The sequence below is a fragment of the Panthera tigris genome, chromosome A3, assembly GCF_018350195.1.
Source record: "Panthera tigris isolate Pti1 chromosome A3, P.tigris_Pti1_mat1.1, whole genome shotgun sequence".
NCBI lineage: Eukaryota > Metazoa > Chordata > Mammalia > Carnivora > Felidae > Panthera > Panthera tigris.
The window spans coordinates 78,547,132-78,565,343 of record NC_056662.1 but is presented as its reverse complement, the minus strand read 5'-3'; the positions used below and the strand labels follow the sequence as shown (position 1 = coordinate 78,565,343).

Genomic DNA, 18,212 nt, shown 5'->3' with positions numbered 1-18,212 from the left:
CACAGTGCATGAGTTCAAGCCCTGCATCAGGCTCTCTGTTGTCAGCACAGAACCCACTTCAGATCCTCTGTCCCCCTCTCCCTCTGCCCTTCCCCCACTGATTCTCTCTCTCAATCTCTCTTAGAATAAATAAACGTAAAAAATAAATAAACTCCCTCATCATTTCACAAAGACCTATAACATAACTGAGGGCAAGTAATTTCTTGTGGGTACTGGTTTTCTCAGCTGCAAAAGAAGATGGTGGAACTTGGTTCATTCACTGATTCCACAAGTATTTATTTATTTATTTATTTATTATTATTTATTTATTTTTTAATAGCAAAAACACGTTTATTATTGATTTAAAAGTATTTAAGCATCCACTACATGTGAAACATTATGCCCATGTGCCCTTTTTTTTCCAATACATGAAGTTTATTGTCAAATTGGTTTCCATACAACACCCAGTACTCATCCCAAAAGGTACCCTCCTCAATACCCATCACCCACCCTCCCCTCCCTCCCACCCCCCATCAACCCTCAGTTTGTTCTCAGTTTTTAACAGTCTCTTATGCTTTGGCTCTCTCCCACTCTAACCTCTTTTTTTTTTTTCTTCCTTCCCCTCCCCCATGGGTTACTGTTAAGTTTCTCAGGATCCACATAAGAGTGAAACCATTGCCCATGTGCCCTTTATAGGAATAATCCTATCTCAATATTTTCCTGATTCTTCCTAACATACGTTCTGAACGTACACAATCACATTATCAGGAGGGACTGTTTGCTACTCTGAATCCAAAAAGAAAAAAAGGAGAAGAGGGAAGAAAAATAGAAAAATTAACAGAAGTCCATCCACAAGTATTTATTGAGTGTATATGACGGAGCAGGGCAATGGTAAATACGCTTAAAATTTATTGGGGAAAATCACTAATGTCATTTCTACTTTTAGAGAACTCTGAGATGATTCACCTACTTTAGGATTCCTATTAACAGCAGAAATTCTGAGGTCAATGTTTCTCAAACTAGGGTTCATGGATAAATTACTAGAAATCAAAGAGTTCTCTATAAGAATGTTTAGATTTTAAGTTTTGATTCTAAGCATAAAATAAAATCATCTAAATCATCAGGATAACAGAGTATTTCAGTGCCTATTTGCTTTTCTGTTTGTAATTAAGTTGTACTAAGAAATACTTCAATTGTCTAAGGTAAATTTTTTTTAAGTTTATTTATTTATTTTGAGAGAGACAGAGAGAGTGTGAGTGGGGGAGGGGCAGCAGGAGAGGGAGAGAGAGAGAATCCCTGGCAGGCTCTGCAGTATCAGTGCAGAGCCCGATGTGGGGCTTGAACTCACGAACCATGAGAATCATCAAGTCAGATGCTTAACCAACTGAGCCACCCAGGCACCCCATCTAAGGTTAATTTTTAAAAGGATAAGAGAGCGAAGGGACTTGATAGAGGAGGGAGGCAGTGGTGTCAGGGGAAGGCTAGTAATGTCATGGTGCAATGTAAGTCTTCATAGGAGATTAAAGAGAGAAAAGTGGAGGAAGGATGAAGTCTTTGAAAGGTACAAGGCAATATAAGCTAAATGCAAAATATTTTGTGCCATGACAGATCACACAATATTTGCCTTGTAATCAGCAATTCAATTTCAGCAAAACACTATTACTTTACCACATTAGGTAACCATTATTATTTTTATTTTTTTAATTTTTTTAAAGGTTTCTTTACTTATTTTGAGAGAGAGAGAGAGAGAGAACACAAGCGTGAGAGGGGAAGGGGCAGAGGGAGAGAATCCCAAGAAGGCTCAGCGCTGGATACAGGGCTTGAACCCACATACTGTGAGATCATGACCTGAGCTGAAGTCGGGAGTCTACCAACTGAGCCACCCAGGGGACCCTATTTTTTTTATTTTTAGAGACAAAGAGCATGAGCAGGGGAGAGGGGCAGAGGGAGAGAGAGAAAATACCAAGCACGCTCCATGCTCAGGGTGGAGCCTGATGAGGGGTTGGATCCACAACCCTGGAATCACGACCTGAGCCAAAATCAAGCTGGATGCTCAACCAGCTGGGCTACCAAGGCACCCCTAGCTAACCATTTTAGTTTGAATTGTGTTGTTTTTAGTTCTCACTTGTGTCTATAATATGCAAATTTGGTTTATGGGTGTATAGGTGTGTTTACAACTAGTATTATTAGTGGACATTTTATTTACATTATAATAAAAATAATTTAAGGGGCACCTGGGTGGCTCAGTCTGTTAAGCATCCGACTCTTGATTTTGATTCACATCCTGATGTTACTGTTTGTGAGATTAAGCTCCATGTCAGGCTCTGTGCTGATGGTGTGGAGCCTGCTTGGGATTCTCTCTCTCCTTTTCTCTCTGCCCCTCCCCTGCTCATGCTCTCTCAGAATAAAGAAAATAAACATTAAAAAAATAATTTAAGTCAACATTGGGAGTTCTCAAGGTTTTCCTTTAAAAAGATCTGTCCATCACTCAAATTTGAGAAGCATAGCATTAGGGATTTAATAACATATGACTTGATTTACAAAAATTTTATCTACCCATAATTTTCCAGTAACAGTTTTGTTACTTAAATTTATGTATTAGTGAACTTTCAGTTGTTACATAAACAATTGGTTGAATTTAAACATACCAGGTGGGTTAATGTACCAGGTGTTTGGGTAATGTACATAAATAATAATTTATGCAGTTTGTATCTAGTCAAATCATATCATATGCACATTCAGTATTCACACATATGTATATGTAAAATTCAAATGTTTTTCTCTTAGTAGCCATTTCTTTCTTTTTTTAAATTTTTGTTTGTTTTTTTAATTTACATCCAAGTTAGCATATAGTACAACAATGATTTCAGGAGTAGCGTTTCTTCTTTTTTTAAGTTTATGTATTTATTTATGTATGTATTTATTTATTTAAAGGCTTTAATGTTTATTTATTTTGAGAGACAGAGCTCGTGCATGAGTGGGGGAGGAGCAGAGAGAGGAAAACACAGAATCAGAAGCAGGCTCCAGGCTCCGAGCTGTCTGCACAGAGCCTGACGTGGAGCTCGAACTAACGAACTGTGAGATCATGACCCAAGCTGAAGTCAGACACTTAACCAACTGAGCCACCCAGGCACCCTGAGTTTATTTATTTTTGAGAGAGAGTGAGAGTGAGCGAGCAAGCTGATGTGTGAGCAGGGGAGGGGCAGAGAGAGGGGGACAGAGGATATGAAGCAAGCTCTGCACTGTCAGTGCTGTGGAGCCCCACATGGGGCTTAAACTCATGAACCAGGCTCAAACTCACAAACCAGGCTCAAACTCACCAACCGTGAGATCATGACCTGAGCCAAAACCAAGAGTCAGATGCTTAACTGACTGTGCCCCACTAGCTGTTTCTTTAAATTGGTCACTTTTTCTGATTTTTCCAGGAGCTATCTAGAGGATGGTTATTTACCTCTTTGGGTGTTAACCCAGGCACAAGCCTTGCCACAGTTTCCCAGTTGATGGTCTGATGGATTCCAATTAATGGATAAAGGATCATGTCCAACACCATTTGGTTGTTATTGTTCAAGAAATTGTTGTTCTCTGAATATCCACGACTCATCTTTTGGAACTAGAAATAAAGACAAATAGATTTATTTACATATGAAATCCAAGTGTTTTTAGGACATTATAAATCAGTTACAATTTATTCCTAAGAATTATATGCTACCTATAAAGGAAGAATAAAAGTGACCTAAAATACACATGGAATATACGGCTCAAATCTCTTCAAATATTATAGCATTTCAATATTATGGATTGGTGGATGGACAGATGGATAAATTATGTGATAAAAAAGTATAATAAAATATTAATGGTAGTAGAAGTGGTGGGTACACAGGTGTTCACTATAACATTCTTTTGACTTTGCTATATGTTTAAAATTTTTCATAATAAAACACTGGGGGGGGGGAAGTTGAATACAATATATCTTCCTTAAAAAAAATCCATAAGTGTGCCTTATTTGTACATTGATTGGCAATTCACAGATGGTGGAGTTTAACTGTAAAAAAAAAACAAATAAAACACAAACACACACAAACAAAAAAATAAAGCTCACTAAAAAAATTATAATTTCATTCTGGTCCTAAGCAATATTTCCTTTATTCTTTTGTGAGTGAATGTCCATCCTACAAACAATGAAGACTGAGTATATTTAAATTTTACTAATGTAATCAAATGAAATTTAAAAACAAGTTAATCTGACATGATAGGAGAAGCATAATCATTGTTATTATGCTATGTGATTATTAGTTATAAATTGTGGGAAGATTATAGCAACAATTGTAATTAGTATTATTTCTAGAAATTTGAGTTTTTGGAGTGTTCTTCCTTGTCTTCAGGAAAAACATGACAATTGGCCTGATAAGGCTTAATCCTTACACACATCCAAACACACCCTGCCACTCAAATATAAAAAGCACCTACACGCACATACGCAGTCACTCCTGCCCCGTGGAGGCTTCCCTTGCTTCTTCACCTGGCTCCCCACCCATCTGTCCTCCCATCGCATCCTCTAATTCAATCCAGGAGCCCTTGAATGACATGTCCAGTGACCAAGGGAGTCCAAGATCTTCAAGCAATAGAATCACCAAGAAAAAGGGCTCTAGAAAGCTTCCCAAATAAATGTAGTTCAATAAACATTTAGTGAGATTCAACTATGTGCCAAGCATTGTGGATACAAAAATAAATATGGCATGGTCCCTGTCCTCAAGGAATTTATGGTCTGGTGAGGGATATTAGCAGACAAACAGGTAATTTTAATATCATTTGCTGAGAACCAAAGCACAGGGGAGCCATGGAGGAGCAGAGGAAGAACACACATAATAATTGTTATTTATTGAGTACAACTGGCCCTTGAACAGTACAGGTTTGAGTGTACTGATCCACTTACACTCAGACTTCCTTCAGTACAATACTGGACTATAAATGTATTTGCTCTTCCTTATGATTTTCTTTTTTTTAATGTTTATTTATTTTTGCAACAGAGAGAGACAGAGAGTGAGCAGAGAGAGAGAGGGAGACACAGAATCAAGAGCAGGCTCCAGGCTCCAAGCTGTCAGCACAGAGCCTGACGCAGGGCCTGAACTCACAAACTGCAAGATCATGACCTGAGCTGAAGTCAGACACTTAACCAACTGAGCCACCCAAATGTCCCAGCTGACCTTATGATTTTCTTAATAACATTTTCTTCTCTTTAGTTTTCTTTATTGTGAGAATACAGTATATAATATATATACAAAATACGTGTTAATAGACTATGTTATCAGTAAGGTTTGTGGTCAACAGTACGCTATTAGTGCTTAAGTTGTGAGGGAGTTGAAAGTTAACATGAGTATTTTCGACTTGAGGGTGGTCAACACTCCAACCCCTGCATTTTCAAGGGCTAACTGCAGTTTAATAATTGTAAAACACTTCTTGGAGCCCAGGTGAACATAGATTTTACAAAGCTTTATTGTTCTCCACTTGTATGCCTAGCACATTGTCACTTTTCATACCACACAATTTGAAATGTATGTTAGAACATAGAGTATTTCATTATAATTTGTTTGGACCTCAGTAGAAAACAGTCTAATCCACAATTCAGGGCAAGGATTTGGGTGCTTTTTTTTTTTCTTCACTTTCAAAAATATTCATTTAAAAGTTCTAAAATATTTATTGTGGCCTGCAAAGTGCTGGCACTTGTTAGCTAATTAAAAATACTGTCCATATCAAATACTTAAAAATTTTTGTATATATTTCACATGTAATATTCATTTATAATATACACGATATTCTCATAAATTCTCTTGGAATAGCTGTCATAGTGCACTACATTCTGGAAAGAAAAGTACAGACTTATCAAAAACTGTGGCAATAAGAAAAAATTTGAAGTTCAAATTACACTACTACTAAATCTAGTTCCATTCATAAATTATTTTTTTTAATTTTTTTTTTTAATGTTTATTTATTTTTGAGACAGGGAGAGACAGAGCATGAACAGGGGAGGGTCAGAGAGAGGGAGACACAGAATATGAAGCAGGCTCCAGGCTCTGAGCTGTCAGCACAGAGCCCGACGCGGGGCTAGAACTCACCGACCGCAAGATCATGACCTGAGCCGAAGTCGGCCGCCTAACCGACTGAGCCACCCAGGCGCCCCGATAAATTATTTTTTTAATGTTAATTAATGCTTAAGGTCAAACGTGTTATTTACCAGAAATAAACATTCTATTTAATGCACTACACTTGTTAAGAACTCTTCGCGTCCTACTCCCCCCACCCCATTCCCACAATCTTGGTTTATTTAAATGTTTTAATAAAACTAATCTAATTAATTAAGACCAAATGGAAGTCCACCACTGGCATCTGATTTTTTTTTTTTTCCAAATAGAAAAAGGCTTTTGTAGACAAAGCCTTTTTCCTTAGGTAGAGGAAAGACGCTAAACGAAGGGGCCGGTAGGGTAGGTAGGTCAAAGGCCTTTGGCGTAACTGAGATCGGGAGAGAACAGAGTCATCCTGCTCCAGGAGAGAAGCCTTGTGTCCACGCTTCCTGACCACAAACGAGAACCGAGGCAGTTGGCTTTCACCGTGAACGAAAAAATCACATCTGCAACCCAGGATAAATAGATCAAAGCCGTGCAAACCTTGGGCGCAGACCTCACCGCGAGGAGCGTCCTCAGAGTTCCCCAGCCTGTGGTGTCCCCGCCTTTCCCGTAGGGGTAGAAACTCCCCAGGCGTGGAGCGGGTTGGGGACTGACAAAGGCGCCGGGCAGGGGGGCAAGGCTGAGGGAAGATGCTGGCAGACACAGGGCGCGGCCCGGCGGACGGACACCGGGGCACCCTCTGCTGGTGGTGCGGTGGGGACAGGCGGCAGGGACCTGGGGCTGGGAAGGCCGGCGGGCTGCAGGCTGGGCGTGGGGACTTTCGGGGGCGCTTGGGCTAACGCGACCCCGGCCCGGCCCGGCGGAGGAGGAGGCCGCGGCGTGAAGCCGCTGGCTGCCAACGGTACCGCCCCTTGCCGCACTTCCCGTCCCCCCCACCCCCCACCCCCGCCGGCACCCCAGGCCCCTGGACGTCTCGCTCACCTGCTCGGGGCCGCGGTGGCCCTCACTACGCCTTTGTCACCTGCAGCGGCCGGCACAGACTGTCCTCGCGCCATTAAGCTCCAGCTACCCGGCCCGCAAGCATGGCCACGGTACTCACACGCATCGCCCCTCCTGCTCGCAGGGTACCGCCGGCCCCCACGCCGTCCAACCAATCACAGGCCAGCGCTACAGCGGCGGAACCAATGAACAACTAGCTCCTGCAGGGCTGGGACGGGTGGCCAGAGAAGCGGCTGCAGCTAGCGGCCGCAGCCCAGTGCCTTTGCCTTTCCCTTCCCCCTCTCGCTTTCACTCCTGGGCTTGTCGCAGTGCAGCGTCTTCACCCCCCAGCGTCTTGTTTCTTAGCAACCAGATCCTCCCGACCGGATCTTAAGTGACCAACTCTTGACTCTAGAGGAAATAGAAACAAGGGAGATAAAAGAACTCGGATCAACCATGGATGAAATAGTTGGCGGTATAGGTCACTTTGGTATAGGTGCTTAGGTAGAATGGTAAAGTTGTATCATTTAGAAGGTCACAAGAAGTATCTTGGGTGAAGCGTTGTCATTATTATCAGGAGGCATCTCTTGAAAAACGTAAATAGCTCTGGGTTAGAAATTCAGTGTTCATTCACATTGATAGGTTCCACATGTGTTACTGTGGTAACTACTATTACTGGGAAACAAGTAAGATATATAAGTTTCAGTCTTGTAGGGTAAATACTACTATGTGTCAATTACTTTTTTTAATTTTATTTTTTAAATTTCGATCCAAATTAGCATATAGTGCAACAATGATTTCAGGAGCAGATTCCTTAATGCCCCTTACTCATTTAGCCCATCCCCCCTCCCATAACCCCTCCAGTAACCCTGTTTGTTCTCCATATTTAAGAGTCTCTTAATGTTTGTCCCCCTCCCTGTTTTTTATTTTTGCTTCCCGTCCCTTATGTTCATCTGTTCTGTGTCTTAAATTCCTCATATGAGTGAAGTCATATGATATTGGTCTTTCTCTGACTAATTTCGCTTAGCATAATTACCCTCTAGTTCCATCCACGTAGTTACAAATGACAAGATTTCATTCTTTTTGATGGCTGAGTAATACTCCATTGTATATATATATACCACCTCTTCTTTATCCATTCGTCCATTGATGGACCGTTGGGCTCTTTCCATACCCTGGCTAGTGTTGATACTGCTGCTATGAACATCGGGGTGCATGTGTCCCTTTAAAACAGCATCTCTGTATCCCTTGGATAAATATCTGGTAGTGCAATTGCTGGGTTGTGGGATAGTTCTATTTTTAATTTTTAAGGAACCTCCATACTGTTTTCCAGAGTGGCTGCATCAGCTTGCATTCCCACCAGCAATGCAAAAGAGATCCTCTTTCTCCTCATCCTCGCCAACATCTGTTGTTGCCTGAGTTGTTCATGTTAGCCATTCTGACAGGTGGGAGGTAGTATCTCATTGTGGTTTTGATTGGTATTTCCCTGATGATGAGTGATGTTGAACATTTTTCACGTTTGGTTGGCTACCTGGATGTCTTCTTTGGAGAAGTGTCTATTCACGTCTTTTGCCCATTTCTTCACTGAATTATTTGTTTTTTTGGTGTTGAGTTTGATAAGTTCCTTATAGATTTTGGATACTAACCCTTTATCTGGTATGTCATTTGCAAATATCTTCTCCCATTCTGTCGGATGCCTTTTAGTTTTGTTGATTGTTTCCTTCGTTGTGCAGAAGCTTTTTATTTTGATGAGGTCCCAATAGTTCATGTTTCCTTTTGTTTCCCTTGCCTCTGAAGATGTGTTGAGTAAGAAGTTGTTGAGGCCAAGATCAAAGAGGTTTTTGCCTGCTTTCTCCTTGAGGATTTTGATGGCTTCCTGTCTTACATTTAGGTCTTTCATCCATTTTGAGTTTATTTTTTGTGTATGGTGTAAGAAAGTGGCCCAGCTTCATTCTTCTGCGTGTCGCTGTCCAGTTTTCCCAGCACCACTTGCTGAAGAGACTGTCTTTATTCCATTGGATATTCTTTCCTGCTTTGTCAAAGATTAGTTGGCCATGTTTGTGGGTCCATTTCTGGGTTCTCTATTCTGTTCCATTGATCTGGGTGTCTGTTTTTGTGCCATCAATTACTTTTTTAAAATTTATTTTGAGAGAGAGAGAGAGAGAGAGAGAGAGAGAATCCCAAGCAGGCTCTGCATTGTCAGGGAAGAGCCCATTATGGGGCTAGAACTCATGAACCAAATGGTGAGATCACAACCTGAGAGGAAATCAAGAGAGGAAATCAAGAGTCGGATGCTTCATGGTCTGAGCCACCCAGGTGCCCCCCCATGTCAATTACTTTTTTTAATTTTTATTTTTTATAAATATGTTTTAATGTTTGTTGGGGGGGGGCAGGAGGGCAGAAAGGGAGACAGAGGATCTAAAGCGGCTCTGTGCTGACAGCAGAGAGCCCAATGTGGGGCTTGAACCCACTAACTGTGAGATCATGACCTGAGCCCAAGCCAGAGGCCTAACCAACCAAGCCACTCAGGTGCTTCCATGTCAATTACTTTTAATTTTCACTTGCAATGTGTCTAGTCTGAGGACTAAAACTAAATGTTAGAAAGGACAGAAAAAATAAAGCTCTATTCAAATGGGTAAATCACTATAATGAGATCTGATGATTTGAGTGGCTGTCAGTTTTTTCTAATTGTATCAACTCTTTTTGCTATTTTTACTATCAAATCTTTTATTATATTTATTCCACAGAGACACGGAAGTTAGGCAAGCTCTGTATTTAATTAGGTAAATACTTTTTTTAATGTTTATTTTCGAGAGAGAGAGAGAGAGCGCGCCTGAGCGGGGAAGAGGCAGAGAGAGAGGGAGACACAGAATCCAAATCCGAAGCAGGCTCCAGTCTCTGAGCAGCCAGCACAGATCCTGACACGGGGCTCAAACTCAGGAACCGTGAGATCATGACCTGATCCAAAGTGGGACGCTTAACCGACTGAGCCACCTAGGTGCGCCTAGTTAGGTAAATTCTTAAAGAGAAGCTGTTTGCTTCTCTTACTTGCCCTTGACTTTCTTTCTCCTAGTCCTGAACTCAGTTGTGATGGTGGTGAGCCAGTTTAAACCATGAGGATTAGAAAGACTCATGAGAGGGGCGCCTGGGTGGCTCAGTCAGTTGTGTCTGACTCTTGATTTCAGCTCAGGTCATGATCTCATGGTTTGTGGGTTTAGGCCCACATTAGGCTCAGCACTGAGTGTGGAGCTTGCTTGGGATTTTCTCTCTCCCTCCCTGTCTCTCTGCCCCTCATGCAAGCGTGCTCTCTCTCTCAAAATAAACTTTAAAAAGTAAATGTTACTTTAAAAATAAAAAAAGGACTCATGAGATTTTTTAGAGCAGTAACATAGAAGGCACCTTGGCCTTGAATTTAATTACCTTGTGAAGAGAAGCTGCCTAACAGGCCCTAGACTGTTATATGAGAAAAAGTATTTATCTTTCTTTAGCTACTGTTGTTTTTTTGGTTTGTTACAGAAGCTTAGAGTAGTCCCTAAAAGGGAAAACTTGGTCCCTGAAAGGGGTGTGCTATAATTACAAAGATCTAAGCTAGGTATGGCATTGGCAGGTAGAAGCATATTGCAGGCTGGAAGGCTGGTAACTCCGAGTGTATTGGGAAGTGTCACTTGTGTTAACTTGAAAGGTAGATTATCAAGCCTACAGCTCTGAGGAAAGGAGTTTAGAAAAGGTCAAAATCTAAGTTCATATTGGCTGACAATTTTTGCTTTTAGCAAGGTTCGATAAAAAGGAATGAAGTCAGTAAGAATCAACCAGTTTAGAGGTTAGAGTGGGAGAGAGCCAAAGCATAAGAGACTGTTAAAAACTGAGAACAAACTGAGGGTTGATGGGGGGTGGGAGGGAGGGAAGGGTGGGGGATGGGTATTGAGGAGGGCACCTTTTGGGATGAGCACTGGGTGTTGTATGGAAACCAATTTGACAATAAATTTCATATATTGGAAAAAAAAAAAAGAATCAACCAGTTTGCAAGCAGAGATAGAATAGAGCTCTATTCCTGGACCCCATTCACAACATTTGCTCTTGCTGTAGATCCACATACTACTATACCATCTCTAAATGATCAATTCAGGAACTTAATGTTTGAAGCTTTCCTCATCACTCTCTAGTCTTTTCGAGAACAATATCCCTTTACAGAATGACAGAGCAAGAAAGAATCCTTGATAGATGGGCTTCTTCAATCTTTTTATTCCAAGGTTAGAGAAAGTTCAAGTGACTTGCCCAAGGTCAACTCATTTGGTTCAATGACCTTTGCCCAAGGAAGAATCTTTGGCATTGTACAGATGTTCCTTCCTAAGGCCTTTTATGCAGAATGGGTAATTGTATCTAAAACTTTCATCTATTTCCCCTTCCTCACCAAGTCTAACCCTTTTATGTTCAGAAGCTCATCCCTCTATCAGTTTTAGTACAGACTAAGTTGCTTTAACAAAGAGACCCTAAATACAGTGGCTTAAACACAATAAAAGTTTATTTCTCTCTCAAATTACAGTACAGGTGGGTGCTCCAGAACTGGTGTGGCTGCTTTGCCAATCTTGACACAAAACTTCCATCTCTGAGTCTGAAATGGCTGCAGAGAAAATGTGGGATAGTAGTGTAAAGCAGTTAAATTCTCCATGGGGGGTGAGGAGACAACCTCTAAAATTGTAAGAAATACAGGATGAGCACATTGTTTAGAAATAAGGTAAAAGCAGAGTAGCAGAAAAGCTAAATGTGTTTGCTTCTGGGAACCTGGAGTGAGGTAGGGGACTACTTTATTTCCTTTTTTTTTAAAATCACAATTTGATTTTCTAAAACCATGCGATTTTACTAGTTTCATAGTTAAAAATATGTGAATGGATAAAACATATATATGAAGGAAAAATAGTAACTTCAAACAAGTTATTTCTTCAACTAGGCAAATATTAAATATGAAAAATTAACCATAACAATCTGGAATAAAACTTCAAGGGATACTGACATTGGTGAAGGAATAGGGGCAGGGGACCAGTAGGGAGAAGTGTCTGGAGGAGAAAGCAGGGAGGATGATAGCATGCCAACATTCTTGTGTGGTTGTAAGACTTCAATATTGATAACTTTAAACACTGGTAGAGAAACATAAACATAATTAGGGGTTAAAAAGTAACCACAACAAGAATAAAAATAGAAATGTATAGGTTTCAAACCTGAAGAGACAATGCATCTGGCGGTTTCTGAGGATCTGTCTCTTGCTTCAACAGTGTCTGGATGGAACGGATGCAGGGACGCCCCTTCTACCAGCCTCCCGACCACCCTCCAACCCTTTTTCCAGTCACAACCTTTGGAGCCATCTTCTCAGCCATCCTTTGCCTCTGGGACTGGCCAACACCCTATTTTGAGCTTAGCTCTTTATTACTCATTAACTGTGAGCTCCCCGGATTCCTCAGAATTATTTCACCGAGGTGGAGGGGGCTGTCAACCTCCTGGTCAACATGCATCTGCAGGCCTCCTACACCTACCTCTATGGTCTTCTATTTCGACTGTGACAATGGGGCTCTGGAGGGCGTGGGCCACTTCCGAGTGTTGGCTGAGAAGCGAGGGTGCGGAGTGTCCCCAGAAGGTGCAAAGTCAACGAGGCAGCTGTACCCTCTTCCAGGACCAGGACCAGGTAGAAGCTGTTCCAGGAAGAGTGTAATGAAACCCTGGACACCAAGGAAGCCGCCCCGGTTCTGGAGAAGAACTTGAACCAGGCCCTTTTGGCTTTGCATGCCCTCAGTTCCGCGCACGCAGACCCCCATCTCTGTGACTTCCTGGAGGACCAAGATGAGAAGGGGATCAAGAAGATGGGCAACCGCCTGACTCACCCCTGTAGGCGGGATAGCCCCCAGGCTGGGCTGGGCGAGTATCTCTTCTAAAGGCTGGCCCTCAAGCGCGACTAGGAGCCTTTGAAGCCTGGCAGCCTCTGAAGGACCTCTCTGGCCTGCATCCCCCGGACCAGGGCTTGTGCCTGAGCCTCTCCCTGCAGCCACCAGGCAGCTTTTTAACCACCCTGGAGCCCTGTCCCAAGCCATGGACCAAACGGAAACAATAAAGCTTTTTGCAGCAAAAATTAAAAAGAAAAAAACAACAAAACAAAAAACCTGAAGAAAAAAATGTGATCTATAAAAAAAGAAATTTTAAGTACAACACTTGTAGTAAGGTAGTGGAAATATGCGAAAAACTGATAAAACCATGAAAAGCTATCAAATGGAGATTTTAAACATAGTACACTTAGAAAGAGCAGAGACCAAAAAAAAAAAAAAAAAAAAAAAGCAAATGTAAAGACAAATTTAAAATATAAGTTCAGGGGCACCTGGCTGGCTTAGTTGGTGGAGCATGTGACTCTTGATCTCTGGATTATAGGTTCAAGCCCCACCTTGGGTGCAGAGATTACTTAAAAATAAAAAATAAAATAAAAATACAAGTTCAATCTAATGTACTTTTCAGTCTAACATAATTCCCTAATCCACGTTTCCACATGGAAGTATTTCTCAAGAGTGACACTCTGGTGCTTATTTTTTCCCACCTTCCCTTCCTCTCTTACTGCTTCTCAGGGAAGGAGTGTTAGCTGATTAGTGATTTTATAAGAAAAAATTATACACATGTAGTTTTCCAGCCCCTCTCCACTCTCACTGGATTGCTTACCTACAGTGAAGGTGATTTCTGGTGTTTTTCTGAACATTCTCTAAGTTTGGTAGTTTACTTTGTCTGAGACTGGATGGATAGTTGAATTCAGGTAAATATTAGCAAATCCTATGCATGCCCTCCAAACTAGCTTTAACATAGTTCGCAAACCAGCCCGACCTGCCTGTTCAAGATCTTCAATTAGCTGTTTACTCTCTTATTATTATTTTTTAGTAAGCTCTATGTCCAATGTGGGGCTTGATCTCAGGATCTTGAGATCAAGAGTTGCATGCTCTACCAACTGAGGCAGTCAGATGCCCCTGGTCTCTTATTCTTAAACATAAGCAAACAACCAAAATTCAGCAGAAACCTGAGGAAAAGATTTGTCATGAAAGACCAAAGATATACAACAGGGGGAAAAAGACCATGTAGGAAGATGGAAACCTGGAAACAGAACCACCAGTTCTCTTATGTGGAATGACTCAAGAGAAACATAATGTTGCTTTCTGTTACAGCTTATTAAAAAAAAATTTTTTTTTAATGCTTATTTATTTTTGAGAGAGAGAGTACAAGCAAGGATGGGGCAAAGAGAGAGGGAGACACAGACTCCTAAGCAGGCTCCAGGCTCTGAGCTGCCAGCCCAGATAGAGCCCGATGTGGGGCTCGAACTCACAAACAGTGAGATCATGACCTGAGCCGAAGTCAGGCATTCAACCAACTGAGACACCCAGGCACCCCATGTTACAGCTTATTTTTAATGTGATAGAGCCTGGGTAAGCCTGGCCCAGATTATTAGCTGTATGTGATTAGCTAAACTGCATGGTGATGAAGTCCTTGCCCTTTTCCTTCAAGTCCTGTTCCCTGGATCATTTGAGAACACACAAGTGATCTACTCCTGATTGAAGGATGGCCACAGGGAACTTAAAAGTAGAAAAGCCTAAGCACCCCACTCCCCTGGACTGTGTTACAGGCAGATATTCAGTTCTAGTAGTTGGTACTCTCCAAAATACACTAACTGTGGATAACCTTGGGTTTCCTAAGATTTGCTCAGGACCTTGCCCAATGATTTCTCCAGAAATGGTTCTTGTAAATTCTCAGAGAAACTGAAGCCAGACTATGATCCAGTGCGTCTTTTCAGCTTATCTTCTCCCAGGACACCTTATCAAACAGCAGCAATAGTACCTTCTGTATACAGCTAGATTTCTGCATGCTAGTACTTTTTTTTTTTTTTAAGTAGGCTTCATGCCCAGCACAGAGCCCAACGTGGGGCTTGAATGCACGACCCTGAGATCAAGACCTGAGCTGAGATCAAGAGTCAGACACTTAACCCACTGAGCAACCCAGGTGCCCTGCTAATACCTCACTTTTATATTAATCATCTTACACACACACACACACACACACACACACACACACACACACATACATGTATATGTGTATACGTATATATGTATACATACATATATATGTATATGTGTATACGTATATATGTATACATACATATATAAACGTATTTTTTTTGGTAAAACAAATTATTTCATCGAAAAAAAATAGTACCCAGAAGGAATGCAAGAATGGTTTGATATCAGAAAATCAATATTATTCATCAATTACTATTACTAGAGGTGAAAAGTCAAAAGACAATCTAAACAAATGCAGATTTAAAACAGCAATAAAAGGGAACTTCTTTGGATAAAAGACTAGCATAAGTCTCACAGCAAACATCACATTTAATAGAGCAACTTTAGAATCTGAGGTAGAAAAAATAAAAATGCCTGCTACCACAGCCACTGTCAAAAACAGATGGGCAATAAAGAGAATGCTAAGCACAAAGACTAAAAAGGAAGAGATAAGACTGTCATTATTTGCATTTACATAGACAATCCAAGAGAATCAATATTAGAACTAATAAGCATTCTTCAAAGCTGCAAATACAAGATCAACATACCCAGTTCAGTACATTTCTCTGTACCAGAAATAATAGGACACCATTGTCAATGGCAACATAATTTATAAAATCCCTAGGAACAGCCAAAACAACAAAAACCCAACAAACACACATACACATAATGTCCTGAAAAAATGGGAAATTGTGTTCATGAATGGGATGATTTAACCGTATGTCAATTTTTTCTAGATTAACCTCTATATTCAATGTAATTCCAACCAAAATCTCAGCAGCTTTTTTAAAAAAGGGAACTTGATAAACTGATACTATAACTTAAGCCAAATAAAAACCCACAAATGGCTAATGTAATTTTCACAAAGTAGGGCAAAGTAGATTCACCTATCATATATTAGGACATATTACCAAGTAACGTTAAGTAAGACAGTGTTGTACTGGGAAAGAAAGGAACTGATATATATCAATAGAAGATGGAGAGCCTCAAAGTTTCATGTTTATAGGAACTTGGTATATAATGAAATGGGGGAAGATGTAGATTATTTGGTAATGGTTAGAAAAATGGACTACCATCCTACCCTGCATGCCCAGCAGACATTCACAAGACCCAAAAGGATATAGCTCAGCACAAAGGTCACTTAGCTTGGCAGGATATACCATAGTAAATAGATCATGTAGAGAAGGGCATTCTCCTTAGGTAAGCCTCATGTGCCACAGGAACCACTATCTTGTAAAAATCCCTGATGGTAGGTTCCAAGTCTCTGCAATGAGGAACAAGCTCAGTTACAGTCTTCCCTTTCTCTGAGAATTCTCAAAGCCTGTGTTGTTTTTTTGTTTTTGGTACAACACAAAAATGTTGCTGGGTAAGTAGTTGGCATTCTATATTTATCTTAATAGATTTCCAAGGAAATTGTGCTAAGGAGAAGGTAAAACCAAAATAATTTCCCCATACATAGAGAGAAGGGATTTTGTTAACCCATTCCCTTTTATGACTAGCCGGAGAAAAAGTTGGATTCATACCACATGCTACATCCAAAGGTAAATTCCAATTAAACTAAAGGCCTAAATGTAAATGGTGAAACTATAAAACTGAGAAGAACAAGACCTAAAAAGCACAATTGGGAAAATCGAAGATTTCTATTCCATGAAGGACACCAAACACAAGAATTAACAAATGACAAGACCAAGTTATTTCCAATGTCTGAACCTGACAATAACATGTCTAGACTCTATAAAAAGTTTCTTACTATATAATTAGCAAGAAAGATAAAAACTTAATAGGAAAAAAAAGGGCAAATTATAAGTACAATATAGTGTTTTCCAAAGAATAGAAAACCAAAAAAGCATATGCCTACCCTCATTAGTAATCAGACAATGCAGATTAAGACAAAAACACACCTTCACATATCAGCTTCACAAAAAATCAAATATATCAAGTGCTGTTGAAGAGGCAGATAAAATGTAATCCTCATGTTTTGCTGGTCCAAGTGTAAAATGGTGCAACCATTGCTGAAAACAATGCAGCATTACTTAACTGAAATTAAATATGCATATACCCCCAACCCGAGGCATTCTACTCTAGGACATATATCCCATACAGATGACAGGGCAGTTTCATAGGAAGACACGTACAAGTTTGTAGAAGGGGAAACAGCTGAGAGCTTAAGTATCTGTGGCTAGAGGAAAAGATCAGCTGTGGTATGTGAATGCAGTATAATAATATGCACCAGTCAGAAGCACGTCATATAAGGTAACATGAGTAGGTCATAAAACTTAATATTTTAAGAAAGTTAGAAGCAAAATAGATTCATACCACATTATCATTTATATAGAACACATATTAAATATATAGTTTTAAAAAATATAGTTTTTTAAGGAAATATATACAAAATTTGGAAAATGGCTTGGAAGGATAAACATTAAGTATAGTAGGGAACAAGGAGTACGGAATACCAGGTAGGAGAGGAAGAAAATAAAGGTGAAATAAAACAGAACAAAAGTGTAGCCTTGCTAGACCAATGATATTGGTGTCATTAATAAAGAGTATGATCAATGACTGACTCAATTCTAAACACCTGAGATCCTCACAAACCAAAACACTCATTTTACATGAGCAGAAACATTAAGCCTTAGGTTAAACATTGTTTCTTTAAATGTGAAAAACTATTCATGAAGCATAATAAGTATCCCAAAGGATTCATGCATTTGCTGAGTTTAAAAGAAACAGTTCATTGTTCCAAATAAGATAAGCTCAATAAAAAACTAATACGAAAGAACATGTCAAGGCAATTCTGAAAAAACAAAACTTCTTGTGTTGAATAAATATTCCAATGTGTTCTTCTAAGTTAGGCAGTTCCAGTATTCAGCAAAATAATTTTAAATTGCATTTTAGGCAAAGTTATAAGTACAAGCAAATTTTGATTTTTAATTAAGTATATGTGATTCTGAAATTCTAGATGGATATAAATCCTTTGTGACATTTTTACAGAATGTAAAAAGTTTCAATATACACAGAAAAATTTACAAAACATATACTTGCTGTAACATTGTACTTTTGA

The 18,212-nt window shown here is 40.1% G+C and overlaps 1 protein-coding gene across 2 annotated transcripts in view; it reads right to left on the bottom strand.

The window, feature by feature from the left end:
- SANBR (SANT and BTB domain regulator of CSR) overlaps nt 1-7,196 on the bottom strand; it is a 55,274-nt gene extending 48,078 nt beyond the window's left edge. The window contains exons 1-2 of one of the 2 annotated variants that reach the window (XM_042981452.1): nt 7,083-7,196; nt 3,431-3,589 (exon numbers count right to left, since the gene is read on the bottom strand). In XM_042981452.1, the coding sequence (XP_042837386.1) occupies nt 3,431-3,580 (150 nt within the window). In that variant the 5' untranslated portion in view covers nt 3,581-3,589; nt 7,083-7,196. Of the gene's footprint in view, nt 1-3,430; nt 3,590-6,641; nt 6,998-7,082 lie in introns of those variants that run through there. The other variant, XM_042981453.1, reaches the window with a different exon arrangement.
- Nucleotides 7,197-18,212: the final 11,016 nt, after the last annotated feature.